Source organism: Ctenopharyngodon idella, chromosome 12, assembly GCF_019924925.1.
Source record: "Ctenopharyngodon idella isolate HZGC_01 chromosome 12, HZGC01, whole genome shotgun sequence".
In the NCBI taxonomy this organism is placed as follows: Eukaryota; Metazoa; Chordata; class Actinopteri; order Cypriniformes; family Xenocyprididae; genus Ctenopharyngodon; species Ctenopharyngodon idella.
The window spans coordinates 22,411,871-22,430,717 of record NC_067231.1 but is presented as its reverse complement, the minus strand read 5'-3'; the positions used below and the strand labels follow the sequence as shown (position 1 = coordinate 22,430,717).

The following is an 18,847-nucleotide window of genomic DNA, read 5'->3' as shown; positions in this document are numbered from 1 at the left end:
ACCATGACTCCAAAAAAAAAAAAAAAAAAAAAAAAGACACAAAACATGATGGAATATAGATGGAAAAGCGAGTGAAAGCTTACTGGCTTCTTGGAGTCATCCACTTCCCTAATACTGAGATTTTCCAGAGGAATGATCCCTCTCGGCTCTTTATCCTGGAAACAGAGGCAGAAGAGGAAACACATGTAACCACAGGAAAACACAACGGATGAGTTATATTAGCACTGGATCATTCAATCATCTAACTCCACTAAAGCAGGTTTACGTACAGTGGTGTATTCAAAATAATACAGACAGTTGTCCGTCAAGATGAACCATCTCCTCTTCCACGTCTTCACCCGTCCACCTGAGGATCAGACAGTATATTAAGAGCATATTAAGAATGCCGTCGCTGAGGTCTGTATGAGTAAAGAGTAATTGTAATGAGCAGCAGAGACAAGTGGCAAGGTGAGGACTGAGGCACAGCAGACAGACACATGTATGGGAACTCACATTAGCAGATGGACAGCTGAAATGGCTTGAAGCCTCATCAAAAATACCCAGTTAGCCCAAAACCACTGAATCAGGCACAAGCTTAAGGTGTTAGTGACCACATTAGTAAGAGAATGTGTTATCGAATAAGCCTTATATAAAATAATCTCAGAATGTAAGAATGAATGCAAGGCTCTCTTCTCTGAGGCACATGGTCAGTCTATGAGATCTAACTTTACCGACCAGAGATCTACAATAGAAGTCAGTACGCTCATAGATGCTGTCAATAACTAAATAACAATATTTTTAAAATTTGAGTAAACTATTCCTTTAGCATTATTAGCATTCAATTCTAAAACTGATGATAATCAGAAGAATAATAAAAGCAATAATAATTATCTTTTATTATCAATAATAATAAAACTTAAATAGCATAAAACAAAATAGAAAAATAAAAATAATAAAAAAATAAATATAAAAAAATATAAAAATTACAGCATGGTAATCAAACCTCTATAATAATAAAAATAATACAACTTGAAAGCATAAAACAAAAAAAATATGAAAAAATAAAAATATAAATGTAAAAATATAAAAAGTACAGTGTTTATCAAACCACAAAAAAAAAAAAATAATAATAATAATAAACTTAAAAGTGAGGATAACAAAATAAAATATACTGTGCTTTTTTATATTTTATTTTTATATTTTTTGTTATCCCGACTTTTAAGTTTATAATAATATTAATAATGATTATTATTATTATTTTTTTAGTGGTTTGATTTAACACTATTTTTATATTATATTTTTATATTTATATTTTTATTTTCATATTTTTTGTTTTATGCTTTTAAGTTCAATTATTATAATTATACTGTACTTTTTATATTTTATTTTTATAATTATAATAATAAAACTTAAAAGCATAAAACAAAAAATATGAAAATAAAATAAAAATATAAATATAAAATTATAATATAAAAATAGTGTTAAATGAAACCACTAAAAATAATAATAATCATTATTATTAATAATATTTTTATAAACTTAAAAGTGAGGATAACAAAAATATAAAAATAAAATATAAAAAGTACAGTAAAATAATAATTATAATAATAACATACAATAAAATAATAATAAAAAAAACATACAAATAAAACAAAAATATAAAAAGTACAGTGTGTTAATCAAACCAATATAACCAATAACAAAAAATAATAATAATAAAAATAAAACTCAAAAGAATAAAAGAAAACTAAAATCTCACTAATCAACTACTCATCAACTAACCATCTTGACTTTTTCTATTTTTATTCTGACTTCCATCATATTGCATGCAATTATAAACTGCATGAATATCATATTATTATTATATCAGCTCTACTTGGTCTAATTCATCTCCTATAATTCCTGTGCTATCCTTGTTCTACAAAAACATACGTTTTTAAACACGTGCACAGTCACACATCTAGTTCTTGTATGTGTATGCAGCATGTTCAGTAGCATTCATAAGACAGCATGTAAAGGCAGCAGATCAGGCAGTACTTCAACTGACCACATGGGAGCAGTAGAGACTAATAGACACCAATAGACATATAATGTTTAATAGACAAGTTGATCTCCAAGAAGATGGAGAAAGCTGGCTGAAGAGTCTCACAAACATCGCAAGCCCATCATGAGCACGGCACAACAGCGCAGCGACACCACACCAGTTTAAACTCAAATGAGGCAAATTTCATTTTGATGGAATGAAATATCTGTTAAATAAAATAAAAAAAAATGACAAACAAAAAGAGTAAATGAAAGCGCAAAGCACCTGGAAGCATAGCTTAATGGGCTAGCTAAGAAAACCAGTACATACCTCCTGAAGAAAGACAACATCAAACCAAAAACAAATGTGGAAGAAAGAAAACAATGAAATTAACCATGAAAATCTGAAAAATATTGTAACAAAAGGCTGTAATAAAACACTTGTGTGTGTCAGCCTGGTGTAAAATCCAGGCTGAGCTGAAATATGAGCAGCATGCAGATAAATAAGGAGGTTGTATCAGCTATTTTAGATTAGCTCTGGAATATAAAGCATCTGGCCCCATGCTTCTTGGCTATTACGTTACACAATGTAAGACTTTCAATTCACAGCTCTGATTAAATAAAACACATCTACTTTTGAAGTTCATGAGACACTGGGGCATGAGCAAAATATTTAGGGTCTGTTAAGGGACACATCTACCGTTCAGACCTATTTCCGAACAGACAAACACTTACCCAGTTTTAGCAGCCAGCCCTCACGGTCTGGGTTAAAGAACGTGTGCGTGAGGTCGTTGCCATCATCTTCAGGTATCTTGAAGGGCTCATTCTTAATGCTCTCGTACAAGTTCTGCAGGAGTGTTAAAGTTTTTGTACTTCAAAAAGCACAACTTGTGTAACTTCAGCACTACTACCATAAATTTGAATAAAAAAAAAAATATTGAAAAAATAAATGCCTGAAATCTGTCAATAATCGCTTAAACAACCAGATAATATATATATATATATATATATATATATATATAAAGAGTTCAAATGCAAAAACCTCTAAGTCTGTCTGATATCTTTTCTTTTAAATGAGCATTTTTTACCAGGCTCCTACGTTTAGGTTCAGTAATTTCACTTTAATGGCAATGAAAAGGTTATTAGTCAGTTATTGAAATGCCTTATTTTCAAAAATGTCACTTTAGTCAATTCATTGGTATTTAAAGGGGTCATATAATGCCACTTTTACAATATGTAAAATAAGTCTCTGATGTCTATAGAGTGTGTATGTGAAGTTTTAGCTCAAAATACCCCAGAGATCATTTTTAATAGCATGTTAAATTTGTCACTTTTTGAAGGTGAGCAAAAATGCTCTGTTTGTTTGTGTCCCTTTAAATGCAAATGAGCTGCTGCTCTCAAGAAGAGGGCGGAGTTTCAAGAGCTTGTGATTACCTCTCGAAGACTCACTGAAAATGTCAGAAACTGTTCAGCCTTTTATGTTCAAACCAGAGTCGGACAATGATGAAGAGACTCAAGAAGAAGTGACAACATGTAGAATGCACATGTAGACGTTTCTGAATGGTTAGTTGATGAATTTATGTAGCTGATGTGGAGTTAACCATCTTAAAGTCACCGATTAGCATATTCTGTCATGATAATCTATAAATCGCTCTCTACAGAGCCAGAGAATATATGCTGTATGAAGATAGAAAAGGTATAGTTTAGTTTAATTACGGTTATAACTTCATCTTGCTTTTATGACATGCTATTGCATTTGTGTTATGTACTGTATTGCAATAACATGGCCTCACCCCCCTCTGTTGCATGTTCTCGGGGGCAGGGTTTATATAAATTTTAGGGTTAGTGATGTCACCAACCCAGGAAGAAGCTCGTTGTAGTCCCTACCAGCCATTTGTTGTGTTTACTTGCTACTCATGATATCCTATCATTGCCACTGTAATGATGGACTATACATGATAAAAATTTGCAGCTCGGCAATTGAAAGCCGGCTCATACACACGCCATCATTCATCTTGAAATCATATGATTTGATTCGCATCTTCCAATTTGTTCTTCTGTGGACTTAGAGGCTTTTGCTGACAAAGGGAAGTGCGGTTTAGTGGTTTCTGCCAACGAACCAGTATTTCTGAATGGGCTGACGCTGGATTGAGCAGATTTGAAGTGAAAGTATTTTGATGAATGTCTACTATGTGCGGAGAACATTCGCTCAATATCATTATGCCATTTAGCAGCTTTTGCATCTGAACTCTTCATATATATTCAAAGAAAATCCTGTGTGGGACACTGACCCTGAGCAGGTCTTCTGGCAGATCTCCTCCATCATTGATGCCTCTGTTCATGCCTATGAATCGCTCTGCAGATGGCTTGTCTTTCACATTAGGGTTGTGCAGACTTGTGTTCAACATGATGATTGCGAATGAAAGCACGTAACATGTATCTGCAAGGAAATTGAGAAACGTCACCATTAAAAATGGAAAAAGTTGCTGATTTGTGACAAACACCAGGCTTGTGTGAGTTATATTTCCTCTGAATCATAATCCGAGTTTACATGGAAGAACTGGCCCAGATGTACTGAATTAACTGACATCCACAAAGGAGCTATGCTAATTTTCTTGTACAGACATCACGCGGAGAAACAATTAACGTCCAAATAGTGCTTAACCAAATGTTGCTTGCATTTCTAATCCTCTCACAGGCCATAAAAAGTTTATGAATACATTCATAAACACCCACAGCACCACTCAAATTTATATTTAGCATATGAAATGATGAAAGGCACGATTGTTGCTAGACCTTCTTTGCAACCAAGGAGAATATTTACATCCAACTTTGAATTGTCCCTTAACAAAATGCAGCGAAGTGGTCAAGACAAGCCATGTGAAGCCACTTGGCGGAGCAACATGTGGGCGGCATGGAAGTGTTCTACTTCAGCGGTGCTCTTTAAATGCATATTAGCATGGCTAAGAGCATGGGATATTTATGAAGAGAGCCCAAGACGTGTACAAGTGAGTGTAGGGAAATTGCAGAGGGACTGGGTCTCTTGGGTAAACAGCAGTTTTGGTTTGAGAAAGGTAATCGGTGTTATTTTCTGCTATCAGTTATTGAATTGAAAATAAAATAAAATATAAATCTATTATTCAAGATGACTATGCCAATAATTTAATTACTTGAGAATTTGAAGATAGATTTACTTAATTGAGAAATACTTGAAGGCTACACCCCAATATTTGAATATAGTAGTTAAATAATAATAATAATAATAATCTTTTATTATAATTATTATAATAAACAAAACATCATATTAGTTTTTGCTTTGGTATTGAAAATACCACAGGTATTTTTGATATTGTTACAACCCTATTGCAAACCAATCAGATTATTACACACACACACACACCTGTGGATTGAAAGACGCCAGGATTGCATTGACAGTAACGCTGAGCAAAAGCCTCCATCATTCGATCAATTTTCTGAGCTTCACCCGGTAACCGGAAACTCCATAAGAACTGTCTGCATGGAGCATGGGGAGAAATTAACTCAATTAATAAGATCAAAATGACATGAGAATATCAAAAAAACTTGCTAAAATTTGATCTATATTTTGTCACCTTAGTGCCTGAACCAAGTTGAGGTCTGTAAATTCATGAAGCTCCACAAAGGCATGAAGAACCTGAATATTGAAATCATCCCTGGAAATGAGATAAAATTAAAGAAATCAACAGGAGTTTCATTCTTAGATTAGATCAACAGCAATGATGTTACAGTGACAGCTGGAGAAAAGATGCAACCAGATTTGTATTTCCATCAGGAAATACCAGTGTAGACAAGGCAGCAAAAGAATAGTGTTAATAAGTTTCATGAGATGTTTAAGCTAAATTAATTACAGAAATTTGTGATGAAAAGGCAGATAAAAAGCAGATGTGCCACTGAAATACATGTCTACTGTTGTACAACATGCGGTGTTCACAGTGTGAACAGAATTACGGCTGTGATCCTCCTCTCAGACGTCTCCAATGGGCATTAAATCCCACAGGGGGATTACGGCTGGGATTACCGTCCGTGTGTAACTAGCCCTTTCTTCAATGAGGAAATGGGGCATGTCGATAATATCAATGAGCTGTGAATGCATTAACCCACTTTAGGGGTGTGTCCATTAAGCTCTATACTCTTACACACTCCATCCAGTTCTGCATGGCCATAACCACACTTCAGCGATGATCCCGGGATTCACTATTGATTTTCCTCAGATGACAGAGAAAATAATGCGTTTGCGTATATGCGGGTGTGCATTTGGAGAAAGAGTGTTATTAACTGATTAAAGAATATTGGAATGAGAGCTAAAACAGCATACAAAACAGATGATTAGTCATGTAAAAAAACTACATGACTAATCAAATTAAAGGAATAGTTTACCCTAGGGTTGTCACACGTACCGGAAAAAAGTTGCAGCGCCGGTAGTACAGAGTACTGGTTATACCTGCTGATTTTAAAAGCTCTCGTTCTTGTTTGTGCACGCGCTCTCAGAGCGTCAAAGGTTTCTATTTACAGCGTGTTTTTACAAGCATTGAGCATTGTAGCCAATCACAATCATATCTGTTGAGCGCATGAACGCAATGGCCTATCAGAAGTGCTCGTCAGTAAGTTAGCCAGAATCCGCTTAACACCGCTGAAAACGCACAAGGTTTTGTTCAACACGAGTCGCATACTCTCGCATCCTTTCATTATAACCAACATAGCGTAAACACAATGTAAATAAGATTCATTGAACAATTAAGACAGCTTTTTCTATTATAACAGTGCAGAATTCAGTGAGCTTGTGCTTGAGAGATTGACAGCCTCAGTGACTATAAAGGGAGGCTCTTCTCTTGCTTTCTGTTTCTTTCCATTCACAATCTGAATACAAGTTTAGTTTTAGTACAGAGAAAACCTTAGTTCACCCAAAAATGAAAATTCTATAATCATTATTCATGAAATGAGGATGAGTAAATAAATGGCAGAATGTTCATTTTTTGGTGAACTATCCCTTTAATTTTAGTGCAATCGTGCATATCTATAATTACACTGAGGGAGGAAAATAATCCTCACAAACTATATACCTTTCCTTCCTGCTCTGACAAGTCCCCGATGGCCTGGCACTGACATTGAATTTCAGTCCATCAATAAATGTGTAAGCTGACCCTTAATGCTAAACAGTACTTTCATATGGGCACAGGCCATCATGATGCAGTAGATAATGGCCTTTGACAGACTGTACTGCCGTCAGTGAGGACCGGCTCATGATCGGTGATGTCATCCTCCCTTGGGCTCTGATTATAGATATAGCAAATTCAGAACTTTAATAAAGCTAAAATCAGTTTAACATCCACTAACCTAGTTATGCTCAATGGTAAATTATGTTTGAAAGAACGTGAAGGCCTTTAAAGGCCATGTATGTTGCATGTAGTCTTGCATAGCCAGAACTTTGACTAAACGTCTGATCCACAATGCAGCTTATTCTGGTCAAGAAACAACCACTTAATCAGGAAGAGGCTGTCTGACCAATCAGTTTGTTTGAAAAAGACAGAAAAATGGCATGAAATATGTGTACGCTTTTAAATCTGAATTTTTGATGGATGCTAACTCAGAAAACAATTATACACTATCATTTAAAAGTTTGGAGTCAGTAAGATTGTTTTAATGTTTTAGAAATACAGTAAAAACAGTAATATTGTGAAATTTTATATAAAATAATAAATATATTAAAAATGTAATTTGTTCCTGTGATGGCAAAGCTAAATTTTCAGCATCATTACTCCAGTCTTCAGTGTCACATGATCCTTGAGAAATCATTTTAATATGCTGATTTGGCGCTCAAGAAACATTTCATATTATCAATGTTGAAAACTGTTGTGCCGCTTAATATTTTCGTGGAAACTGTGATACATTTTTTCAGGATTCTTTTAGAAAGTCTTTTATTTAAAATTGATTTAAAATAGAAATCTTTTGTAACATTATAAATGTCTCGTCACTTTTGATCGATTTAATGCATCCTTGCTGAATAAAAATATTCATTCCTTTCCTAAAAAAGATAAAAAATCTTCCTGACCTCCTCAGTATCTCTGTCTTTATGGACCAGCAACAATTTTCAGTGCAGAACCCATCAGCAGAAGTACTTGCTCTTACCTTTCACCCAGATAATCTCCGATGGCTGTCTTGTTGAGGCCCTCACCCTTGTAGAGGAATTGAGCAATGCTTTCACAAGTGTTCTTCAGCAGTTCATTCTCAATGAGGAACTGAATACCCTGAGAAAAACACAACATTCAGCATAAAGAACTTCCTACATGCATGCATTATAATTGCAGTTTCCTGTTGTTAAAGTACATTAAAAATCTCTTTCCTTTACTCTTTTCCTGCTCTCTGAACTTTAGCCTATGAGTTTGGATTCTGCTGGATCTATGGAAATGAATTGGAAATGGTGTGGTTGCATGATGCTTGGCGACAAATCGTGTGTGATTATGATAATTTGTGCGCCCACACAAGATCAAAGGTTTAAAAATGCAAAATGGAAATGCATTTTATGTAATGGGGATCATTTTCTTTGTCAAAGCATATCAGGGAATCTCTATGATTTAGAAAACTTCAAAATATTCCAATAGAGGCTTCATGCATTACACCCCAATGCTTGTTTACCTTTTTGGGATCCATGTTAAATTTCTTGCGGCCCATAGCAATCTGTTTACTCCGCTGCATGTTTATTCTGTAAACACATAAAGATGAGGGCTTTATTAATGCTGGGTAGGTTCTTTCGACAGCTGTAATCTAAAGCTAAAACTTTGTACAACACCTACAACTCACACGCCTGTCAGGGCTGACAGCATTAATGGGTTAGTTCAACCAAAAATGAAAATTCTGTCATTAATAACTCACCCTCATGTCGTTCTACACCCGTAAGACCTTCGTTCATCTTCAGAACACAAATTAAGATATTTTTGATGAAATCCAAGAGGTATCTGACTTCTCCATAGACAGCAATTTAACCATTGTTAAATGACTACAGTGGTTCAACCTTAATTTTATTAAGCGATGAGAATACTTTTTGTGCACAAAAACAAAACAAAAATAACAACTCTATTCAACAATATCTTCTCTTCTGTGTCTTACGGGTGTGGGCGAGTAATTAATGAAAGAATTTTCATTTTTGGGTGAACTGTCCCTTTAATATCCACTCAGCCAAATGCACTCTTGGATGGTGGTGTGACATGTAAAGTTAAAAGCCACAGCCTATAAAAGGGGCCACACACTACTGTACCTTCCATTGTGGCCACATGACATCACTTAAGGTGGAGGAGGAACAAAGAACGACAGAAGAATTTCATAAAAGGAGTGGAATGCTTTCTGAAAATGGCTTTCTTCCATTCAAATGGCTCTCATGTGAATCAAAGTGGGCAGTTCTGCGAAGTGTTCGGTGGGATCCCAGTGGGATCACGCGTCATGTATAATGAATGGGCCTGATAGGCTGATTCAGTTTGATGTATATTCTGAGAGCAATTTTGTTTAGTCTGGGAATATGGGTCACTGCAGTCAGAGAGATTCAGGGGCCATTCACACAGAATGCATTTTTGCATTGAAAATGAGGGCACGGAATGGAGAAAAAATGCAAGTTTTTAAGACACGTTTTTTTAAAGTCACCATGAAATCAAAATAACCCCCTGGCGGTTCAGGGGACCTACGCAATTTGCGTACTTTCCATATAGGTAGGACCGGTACAGATTATAAATGATTTATCCATGCATTTTTTAATTCATGTGCCCTCATAATCTTTCATCAAAATAACTTCCACTTCCTCTTGAAATTACATCTCTTCTCTGATGACGTGTTTACTGGCACGAGGGTGGGGCAATCAGTCACTCACATGAGACCACAGCAAGAGCAAATGACAACGATCCAATGATCCAATCAATTCCCAATGGACAAAATCAAGTGCTGCCCCACATTTTTTCTTGTTCAAAAAGCCGTTTTACTTTGATATACACTACAATAGGGAAGAAAATGCTATTGCAACTTCCAATTCTTGCCAACTTTACACGTTGAACTCTTAATTTAGCACCGCGTTTTTAGGACAGCATGTTGTGCAAGACGCTGCAGAATACAAAAACATGTTTTGTGTGAACGGCCCATCAGACTGCATTAAAACATTAGGATACATCCTGTTTGAAATGATTTTCCTTTATAAAGGAAACACACTGAACACACTGTATGACCATAATGCACTGTTTAGACATTCTTGAATTTTCTGAACACATTTCAGTCAATTTGCACGAATTACACCCCCTCTTACCAAAACAGACGTACATAATTCACCAGCCTCCCCTCCCGCAGGGGGCACTGTTATTAAATATTCAAACAGGGCACTGGAGTAAATGGAGAATGTGTGTTTGTGTGTTGTGTGTGTAAATATGGCAGAATCAGATAGAAAACACCAGTTGAAGGCAGATATTTCCTTTAGAGTAAACAAACCAGCTTTCGCAAGCCATTTTGCTTCTATAATGTAACATATTTCCAAGTGAAACAGGATCTTCGACCAGAAAAATGGCAAATCAGAAAATAAAAAAAAAAATAAAATAAAAAATTCATTTTGATTTAAAGTTGACTCTACTAAAAATGAAAAATAAAATCACCCATCTTACCTTTCTTGAGTGGAGCCAAGACTTTCGATCTCATTCGTCACCTTTGCTATCTCATCCTTGAGCCGCTATGAAAAAAAAAAAAAAAAAAAAAAGAGAGAAGAGGAAAGAGTTAAAGGAGAACTGAAGGTGGGGATGCCCTCTGACGGCCCTCTCAAAGTCAGACTGCCACAGGAAGTGATGGAGAGCCCTGAATCTAATAAAATGAACACAGAGGATCATAAATATCTAATATGATTATCAAGAGTATGAAACATTCAATCATGGCACAGTTTGACACCTGCATTAGATATCAAGATGAAGTAGCGTTTGTTAGGGGGAAGGGAAGGGGGAGAGAGGTGAAAGATGACATAAAGAGATCAAGAGGGTATATGAGCAAGTGTGTGTGTGTGCGCGTGTGTGTGTGTGTGTGTGTGTGAGAGAGAGAGAGAGAGGGGGGGGGCATCAGTCTATCTATATCTACCTATCTATTATAAATATATTTTCTGAATCTTTTTACTAAGTAATTCAAACAGTTATTATGCCTGTTCTATTGCTTTTGTAATTAGTTTCTTTGTTCTTTAATTGTTTACTTCATTAACTAAAAAAATAACAAAATTCCCACTAGTGTTTTAATTTATTTTGTTAATATTTAAATGAATATTTACCGAATTAAGCAAAAGTCTGTGTTTAACAACAAATTCATTTCTAATGGGAGCAGTGTTTTGAATGCAGGTGAGACGACATATTACTGTACATTTTTTTATTTTATTTGGTCTGTATAAAGTGAATTATACTGTACTATCCACATGCAAGACTGTAAGAGTGTATAGACAGTGTGTGTGTCATAACACTCTCAGCAATCCATCTTCCTGAAGAAGCTCAGGCACAGATCAATAAGACTCATATTACCAATCCACCAAGGGTACGTACACACACACACACACACTTGCCCTTTCGATGCATTCTGCATTAACACTTCATTCCTCTCAAGCTATAGCACCTGGAAAGGTCAAGTACGTAAGCTTTTAACATCTGACCTTCCTTCGCTATACATTTTCAGAGTGTGTGCATGACCTGAAACCTCACTAAAGGACTATACAGCCTTAAATGCCTGACCCAGACAAATGCTCTTGGTGCTCCATAAAGCAATGATGTTTAAGGGTTGGTTCACCCAACAATGCAAATTCCGTCATCATTTACTTATGTTGTTCCAAACCCGCAAGACTTTCCTTCATCGTCGAAACACAAATGAAGATCTTTTTCATGAAATCTGAGAGCTTTATGTCCTTCCATAGATGGCTACATAACTACCACTTTGACGCTTCAAAAAGTTCATAAAGAGATCATAAAACTAATCCATATGAATTGAGCGGTTTATACTAAATTTTCTGAAGAGACTCGACCGCTTTATATGATGAACAGATTGAATTTAGTCTTATATTCACATATAAACATTCATCCACGCACATCAGTTGTGGTAAACAGAAGCTCAAGCATGTTTGCTTGACGTGTGAGAAGCAGTGAGATTCATTCTCATGTGTCTCGTGTCTGTTTCTTCAGATAATTTGGACTAAACTGCTCGATTCATATAGAATAGTTTTAAGATCTCTTTATGAACTTTTTGAAGCGACAAAGTGGAAATTGCATAGAATGTCTATGGAGGGACAGAAATCTCAGATTTCAGATTTCATTTAAAATATCTTAATTTGTGTTTCAAAGATGAAGGAATGTCTTACAGGTTTGGAACGACATGAGGGTGAGTAAATGATGACAATTTTCATTTTTGGGTGAACTACTCCTTTAAAGAAATCACTGAGTAATAGAGAGGACAATCCAAAAGGGCTGAGGAAGAATCTGGAGATGAAGAAATCATGTTATTAATCTGGTACACCACACATCTGTGAAGGGGTGCAAAATAGGGCATGTTTGAGTCATGTAAAAAGTCTAAAAATGTCTCCAGAAAGAGATGGAAAGTCACTTAAGTCACAACAAATAGTCCACCCATTGAATCTGACTAAGTTTCTCTGAACTCCAACTCAGAGCAGGGAAGATGTCTGTGGGCACAAAGATGGATTAAAGTGGTCATGATAATGATGTTCTATCCAAATGTTGCTAGGCAACAGCTGCCATATAAAGGTAACATGTAAACAAACACTACAAGTCAGCCCACACTTTTCCATTCGTTTTATCCTTATGCATTGCATTTAATGTCTTCCTTTGTCTCCTGGCAACAGCCAGAATTTTCCAGCTGGACCGAGAGTGAACCAGGACTGTCCAGCATGACTCTATGGAGACAGAGAGGTTGAGCGTGGCATTTCAGTCACTTTAATCAAACACTTCATCTCCATTAGACAAATACTGCATGAGCAATTTACTTATTGTCCCACTGGTATCAAGGAGAACACCTGGGACCATTTGGTTAATCACTAAATTTTATTTAGTTTATGAAATTTATACCCAATTATCACTTCGGATTTTTATAGACACAAAGTTATACACATCTCCCACCCCTTGCGGTTTCATTTACAAAATATTCTGGCCAATGTGTTCATGCTTCTAATAAGAGTGTAGTACTCTTAGCTCTGTTTACCATATTTAACCACATTTAAATTTATTCCACAGATTTTCTCCCTTAAAAAAAAAAAAAACTGTAGAAAATGCAACAACAACAACAAAAAAAGTCAGCAGATTCTGCTGGGACTATAAAAGTGCAACAAATAAGCCAAACAAAAACAAACTTTATTAGGGAAAAAAAAAAAAAAAACAAGATCACTATGGCATTAATTGAGCCAAACTGTATTGGGAAAATATATATAATGTGTTTAAAAATAAATAAATACATACATACATACATAAATAAATAACATCACTATGGTCTTAATTGAGTCAAAATGCATTAGGAAAAAAATATATAAAATGTGTTTAAAAAAATATAACATCACTATTCTTTTGAATGAGTCAAAATGTATTAGGAAAAAAAATATGTATAAAATGTGTTTTTAAAAAACAAAACATAAGATCACTATGGCTTTAAAGGTGTATATGTAATATTGACAGCTAGTGGTTGAACTGGGTACTGCAGTCTAAATTCAAAATATTGGAGAATTTTTTCCTCGATAACCCCTCCTCAGACTCCACGCTCACGCGGGTTGCCAGATTGAGGACACGCAACAGAAAAGAGCGTAACTGACAAAGGAAAGAGACAAGCCTTACAGTACAAGTTGATTAGCTAATGTATACATTTGCAATGTTTTTTTGTGATCTCTGACCCAGTTCATTTGCTGGCTTCCATCGCTGTGTTTTCCGGCAACTGGCAAAAATACTATTCGAAATACTATTGGGTAAATTGGCAGTGGGCGGGATCACACAGACCAAAATAAAAACAGATATCCTAACAAAGAACACACATTTCAAAGTAGAAAAACTGGCTGTCGCATTGTTTTTCAGAAAAACAAGTATTTGAACTTTATTTGAGCATGTTTCCTACATCTCTGCAAACATTGGGGTGAATTCACCCTACAGTATTATGGCTTTTTTATGCTTTAGTACTGTCAAAATTATATATATATATATATATATATATATATATATATATATATATATATATATATATATATATATATATATATAGAGCTTTTAACGGGGCCAAACTGAATTAGGAAAAAAATATATATATAATGTGTTTTTTTAACTCCACAAATAAAAGCAAATGACATGAACAGAAAATAACAAATCACTTCTATTTATAACCACTGCTTTTAACCTTATTTCAGCCAATATTTCTCCAAACTCTGGAGCTGCAAATTTCAGACCACCTAAAAATCCAAAGACGTGCTATCACACACACAGCATCGATCAGCTCCGGCTAACCCTAATTGGACTGACATAGACGACAGCATCATCGATAACCGCACAAGGCCTTTAGGGGCCGCGGCACATAGCGCCAAACACTAAAGACAGAACCAGATTGGATCTGCTGAATGTCTGAACGCTGCTGGTTCAGTGAGCGCGAACAAAAACCATTTAGTTCAGACAGCCTAGCATCGATTTTCAAATTCACTGGTTATTGTAGTGAAAATCAGAAGCACTCTGGGAAATGACAGATGTTTACTTATACATGAAACCTAAAGTTCTCTTTCACTTGAAAGGACTAATAATACTGCAGAGCTGACCTGATTCAGATCAGACCATGACTTTGTGTGTGAGAGAAAATGTATATACTGAACAACAACAACAAAAAAAAGCAAGGACATTTGGAGAAATACTCCAAGGACTACATATTTGTTTTCGCTTTGGCATCAAAAACCATGAAATTTCACTGGTATTGACTACTGAAATCTTGGTATGGTGACCCATCGTGAATGCTGTACTGCCCCACTGCCCGAAGGAAGACTTGTGTCTTCCAGGTCAGAGGGAGGGTCTGCTGGTGGGCAACATCACATGGCTCCTTCATTAGGAGTGTAAGAGTGTCTAGAGGCGGTGGTCTGCTATATTAAGCTGATTCAATCAGTTCTCTCTGATCATGACCCATCACAACCTCCATTCATGTGAAGGAGAGACTGAGGTCTTATAACGCTCCAGTTAACTCATCTTTTACTGTCTGTCTCTCTACACATATAAAGAGTAAGACAAAGAAAAATCCTCTGCTTCAGGTTCGTCAGGACACTCCCAGGAATCCTACTCAGCCAGGCACAGATATTTTTCAACAATGAAATAAAAAATTCATAAAGCTGAGCTTTTACTGTTATGGCACCTCAAATGCTCTGCAGCTTTAAATACTGAAAGCTTTAAAGTATTAAAAAAAAAAAAAAAAAACAGTTTTGACAACTGCCTTTCAACAGCCTTGGTGAGCATAATTTTTTTTGTAAAAAAAAAAAATTGTAAAAATGTAGTATACTAAGCAAAAATTAAGATGGTGTCAGAATCAAGAATGCTATCGTGCTTGGTATTATAAAATGGTTAGTTCCTGTCCTTGATTCTGATTGGTCAATAGCTGTGGTTTATTCTCGATAAAACACGGCTATGACCGCTTCACCCAACGGTTCTGTGTATCGCTACACAACACCCTTAGCAACCACTCTTAGCAACGCAAACTGTATGTTCTCAATTGATATTGTTCATTAAAACGCACTGTTTTATGTAGAAGAGTATTGTGAGAAGGAGATCGAGTGAGCGAGGTTATTATTCAGATTTAACATTTTCCTTTAAATGTCCGATATATTATCTTGTCCTTTTAACTGTTAAGGGGTTTTCCCGTGACTGACAGCACTAGTCAAAGCATTTATCAGTTTCGTCTTGTTCCGTGTTCACAACAATTCAGTCTTTTCAATGTAAAAGTCTTCGCTACTGACTGACACACTCATAAAGACAGTCTTTGCCGCCATCTAATGGCGTAATAATGTAACTTCTGTTGCTGTTCAAGGTCAGGGACTATTTTTTCCGGCGGAATGAAGGCTTTTAGTGACAGTTTACTTCATGAAAGTTGCATTGATACATATTTTTGGCTTTAATAATTGTATTGTGTGGTAACCGTTTATAACAGCAATAAGGTACTCGAGGCTAGTGCTGTATCGTGAATAAGTCACGGCTGAGTTAGGCCCTTTATCCGTGACTTATTCAGGATACAGCACAGCCTCTCGTACCTTATTGCTAACATAAAACATACAACTAAATTTTTGTTTAAAAAAAAAAAATAGGACATTAAAATAAAATAAAATCCTAATTTTAAAAAATAAATACAAGTCTAACTTAAGAAAAGTAAAGTTATGACTAGTCTAACAGAGAGAGATTGTTCCTCTGCTGATGGCAGTCATGCTGTTCAAGGGCAATCAGGAAATAGCGGGACACTGGAATGGAACTGGCAGTTAGTGGCAAAGATGAATGCCAAAGATATGCCACCAAACTTCATTTGAAGGTTTACATGATTGATTAAGTCATTTAAGAGACGAAGGGGACAGTGTTTGGCAGGAGGGGCATTAATGGTTGACATTCCAATTGCGTAATAGAATCAGCATAATTGAATTTGCTGGACTTGGCTTGCACCATCTGCTCCAAAGCATACCGCCCCCCCTTCACGACCCAGCTGTTACAGTCTATATCCCAGGGTGGGACATCCCATCAATCCTGTACACTAAAACTGTACAGCCAGGGTCATAGAAGTCCCTCCCCTGATCCCATTCTATTCTCTACAGGTCCATCTCATTCCAGGGCCAAGAGAGAGGAGGATAGAAGGGCATAAGGTTGATATGGTCATATTAATTAGTATAATTAATGAGACATCAGGCAGTTTAAAGAGCAAACTCACTCAAAACTACAACAATACTGGCTGTGGATGCAAATTACTTTTAAGGCAGAAAAAGTGGCACCTTCTGAGAAATGATCTGAAGATATTACCTGTATGTCCTCTAGCAGCTCCTGTTTACGTCTCCTAATGTTCTCCAGCTCCTGTTTCTCCTCTGGCGTCAGGTCGTCCGGTACTTTGTTTGGAAAAAAACAAAAGCAAACAATGAGCGTTCAGATGTACAAACGTGAACAAACACAAATATGCAAACGGTCAAGCTGCGGTCTCCTGACTCAAACATTTTTGTACATTTCTAAGAGGTTACATGGGCTATCAAAATATTTTCAGAGAAACAGAAATTATGTAAAAAGGGGGGTGAGGGTGTACAACATAAAGGGAAAAAAAGAGCAGGAGAAAAGAAGTAAATTGCCTGAGGTAAAGCACTGCCTTTGAGACACAAACCAACTCAGCAATCAATAGCTAGAAAAACACAGCAGCGTTGTTGATATGGGCCTCTGATTGAGAACATCAGAAAGTTCTCAGAGCAAAACAAAAAGTTGTTTATTTCATTAAATGTTTTCCCCTTAAGCTAAAAGCTATTTTGAAGAATTTGTAGTGTCCAGCCAGGACAACATCACGCAAACTAGCTTAAGCCGTTTCAGTCTATATTTGCCAACTGGGTTAGGGGAAAAAACAAAAATATTACCTAGTGTCGATACTCTCAACCAAAGAACTAATGTTTTTAGTTACATTTTTCACATATTATATAATGTATTATATCTATATATATATTAATATTTACTTTCTATTATTAACAAAGAAATTCAGTGCACAAAGCACTGAAGTCCAATTCAGATGAAAAGAAACATGTCAGTATAAAATATTGCAATATATTACAGTTTTCAATAACTATGTACTAAACATTTTTAAAAATGCAATATTGTCATAACATGACCCAGATATTGATATAATATATTGCCAGGTCTCTGCTGATTCCCAAACTTGGCAAACCAGCCAAAGACCATCAGGAAAAAAGCCGTTCTGCTCAGCAGTTCTGATGCACTCTAGAGAGGTCTGATGTTGGAATTTGCAGAACACAAATAATTTATATGAACCTTGCATCCATAAACCTAAAGATTTCTCTGAAGCAATTGAGTTTAAGTGCTTTGTTCAAGAGCACTAAAGTCTGTTCAATACCAGGCTGAGGGCCAACATCCCCCTGATTCTGCTTGGTTTGTCTGCTGCCAGTCAGAGAAAGACTCTGATTTTCAATCTTTGTGCATTATATTATGATATTAATACATGATACATGAACTTAGGCCTGGGACACACTAGACGATTTTTAAATGTAAATCTGAGCAGATTCTTAAACACCTCTGATAGGCCATTGTTATCATGTGCTCAACAGATATGTCTGTGATTGGCTACAACGATCAACACTTCAAAAACATGTTGTAAATGGACATCTTTAATGCTCTACATTGAGCGCTTACACAGATACACACGGGAGCGTTTGAAAGAAGGCGTCTATCAGCGGATCCCTAATATATCTTTTATATTTATATATATTTGCTTATTAGTATTGTTGAATTAGATCATCAAAGATCCGCAGCAAAGACATTAATAAATAAAGTGAGATGAAATACATAAAGTACATGTGTGTAATTCAACATATTTAATTATTGCAGGTTTGCGTAGTATTCCGAGTTTGCATTTTACTGTTTTTATTCATTTTGAGGAATAATGAATCAGTTTTTGTGCAAGTGAGATGAGTAAATGCATGCTCGCATTTGGTCTGGAACTGCAATAACCATCATGTTTACACAGCGCACTTACTCATGATTTCTCTCAACATGAAGAAGGGACAGGTGTCAGTCAATAAATGGGAAAACAAAGTAACTTGCGTTACTTATTTGAA

The 18,847-nt window shown here is 35.9% G+C and overlaps 1 protein-coding gene across 9 annotated transcripts in view; it reads right to left on the bottom strand.

Moving 5' to 3' along the window:
• cyth1b (cytohesin 1b) overlaps positions 1–18,847 on the bottom strand; it is a 77,251-nt gene that overhangs the window by 2,346 nt on the left and 56,058 nt on the right. For 7 of the 9 annotated variants that reach the window (XM_051915474.1, XM_051915476.1, XM_051915478.1 and 4 more), the window contains exons 2-11: positions 17,043–17,125; positions 10,671–10,735; positions 8,674–8,740; positions 8,167–8,285; positions 5,613–5,693; positions 5,402–5,514; positions 4,293–4,441; positions 2,736–2,848; positions 270–348; positions 84–155 (exon numbers count right to left, since the gene is read on the bottom strand). In XM_051915474.1, the coding sequence (XP_051771434.1) occupies positions 84–155; positions 270–348; positions 2,736–2,848; positions 4,293–4,441; positions 5,402–5,514; positions 5,613–5,693; positions 8,167–8,285; positions 8,674–8,733 (786 nt within the window). In that variant the 5' untranslated portion in view covers positions 8,734–8,740; positions 10,671–10,735; positions 17,043–17,125. The remainder of the gene's footprint in view (positions 1–83; positions 156–269; positions 349–2,735; positions 2,849–4,292; positions 4,442–5,401; positions 5,515–5,612; positions 5,694–8,166; positions 8,286–8,673; positions 8,741–10,670; positions 10,736–17,042; positions 17,126–18,847) is intronic. The other 2 variants (XM_051915471.1, XM_051915472.1) reach the window with 1 other exon arrangement.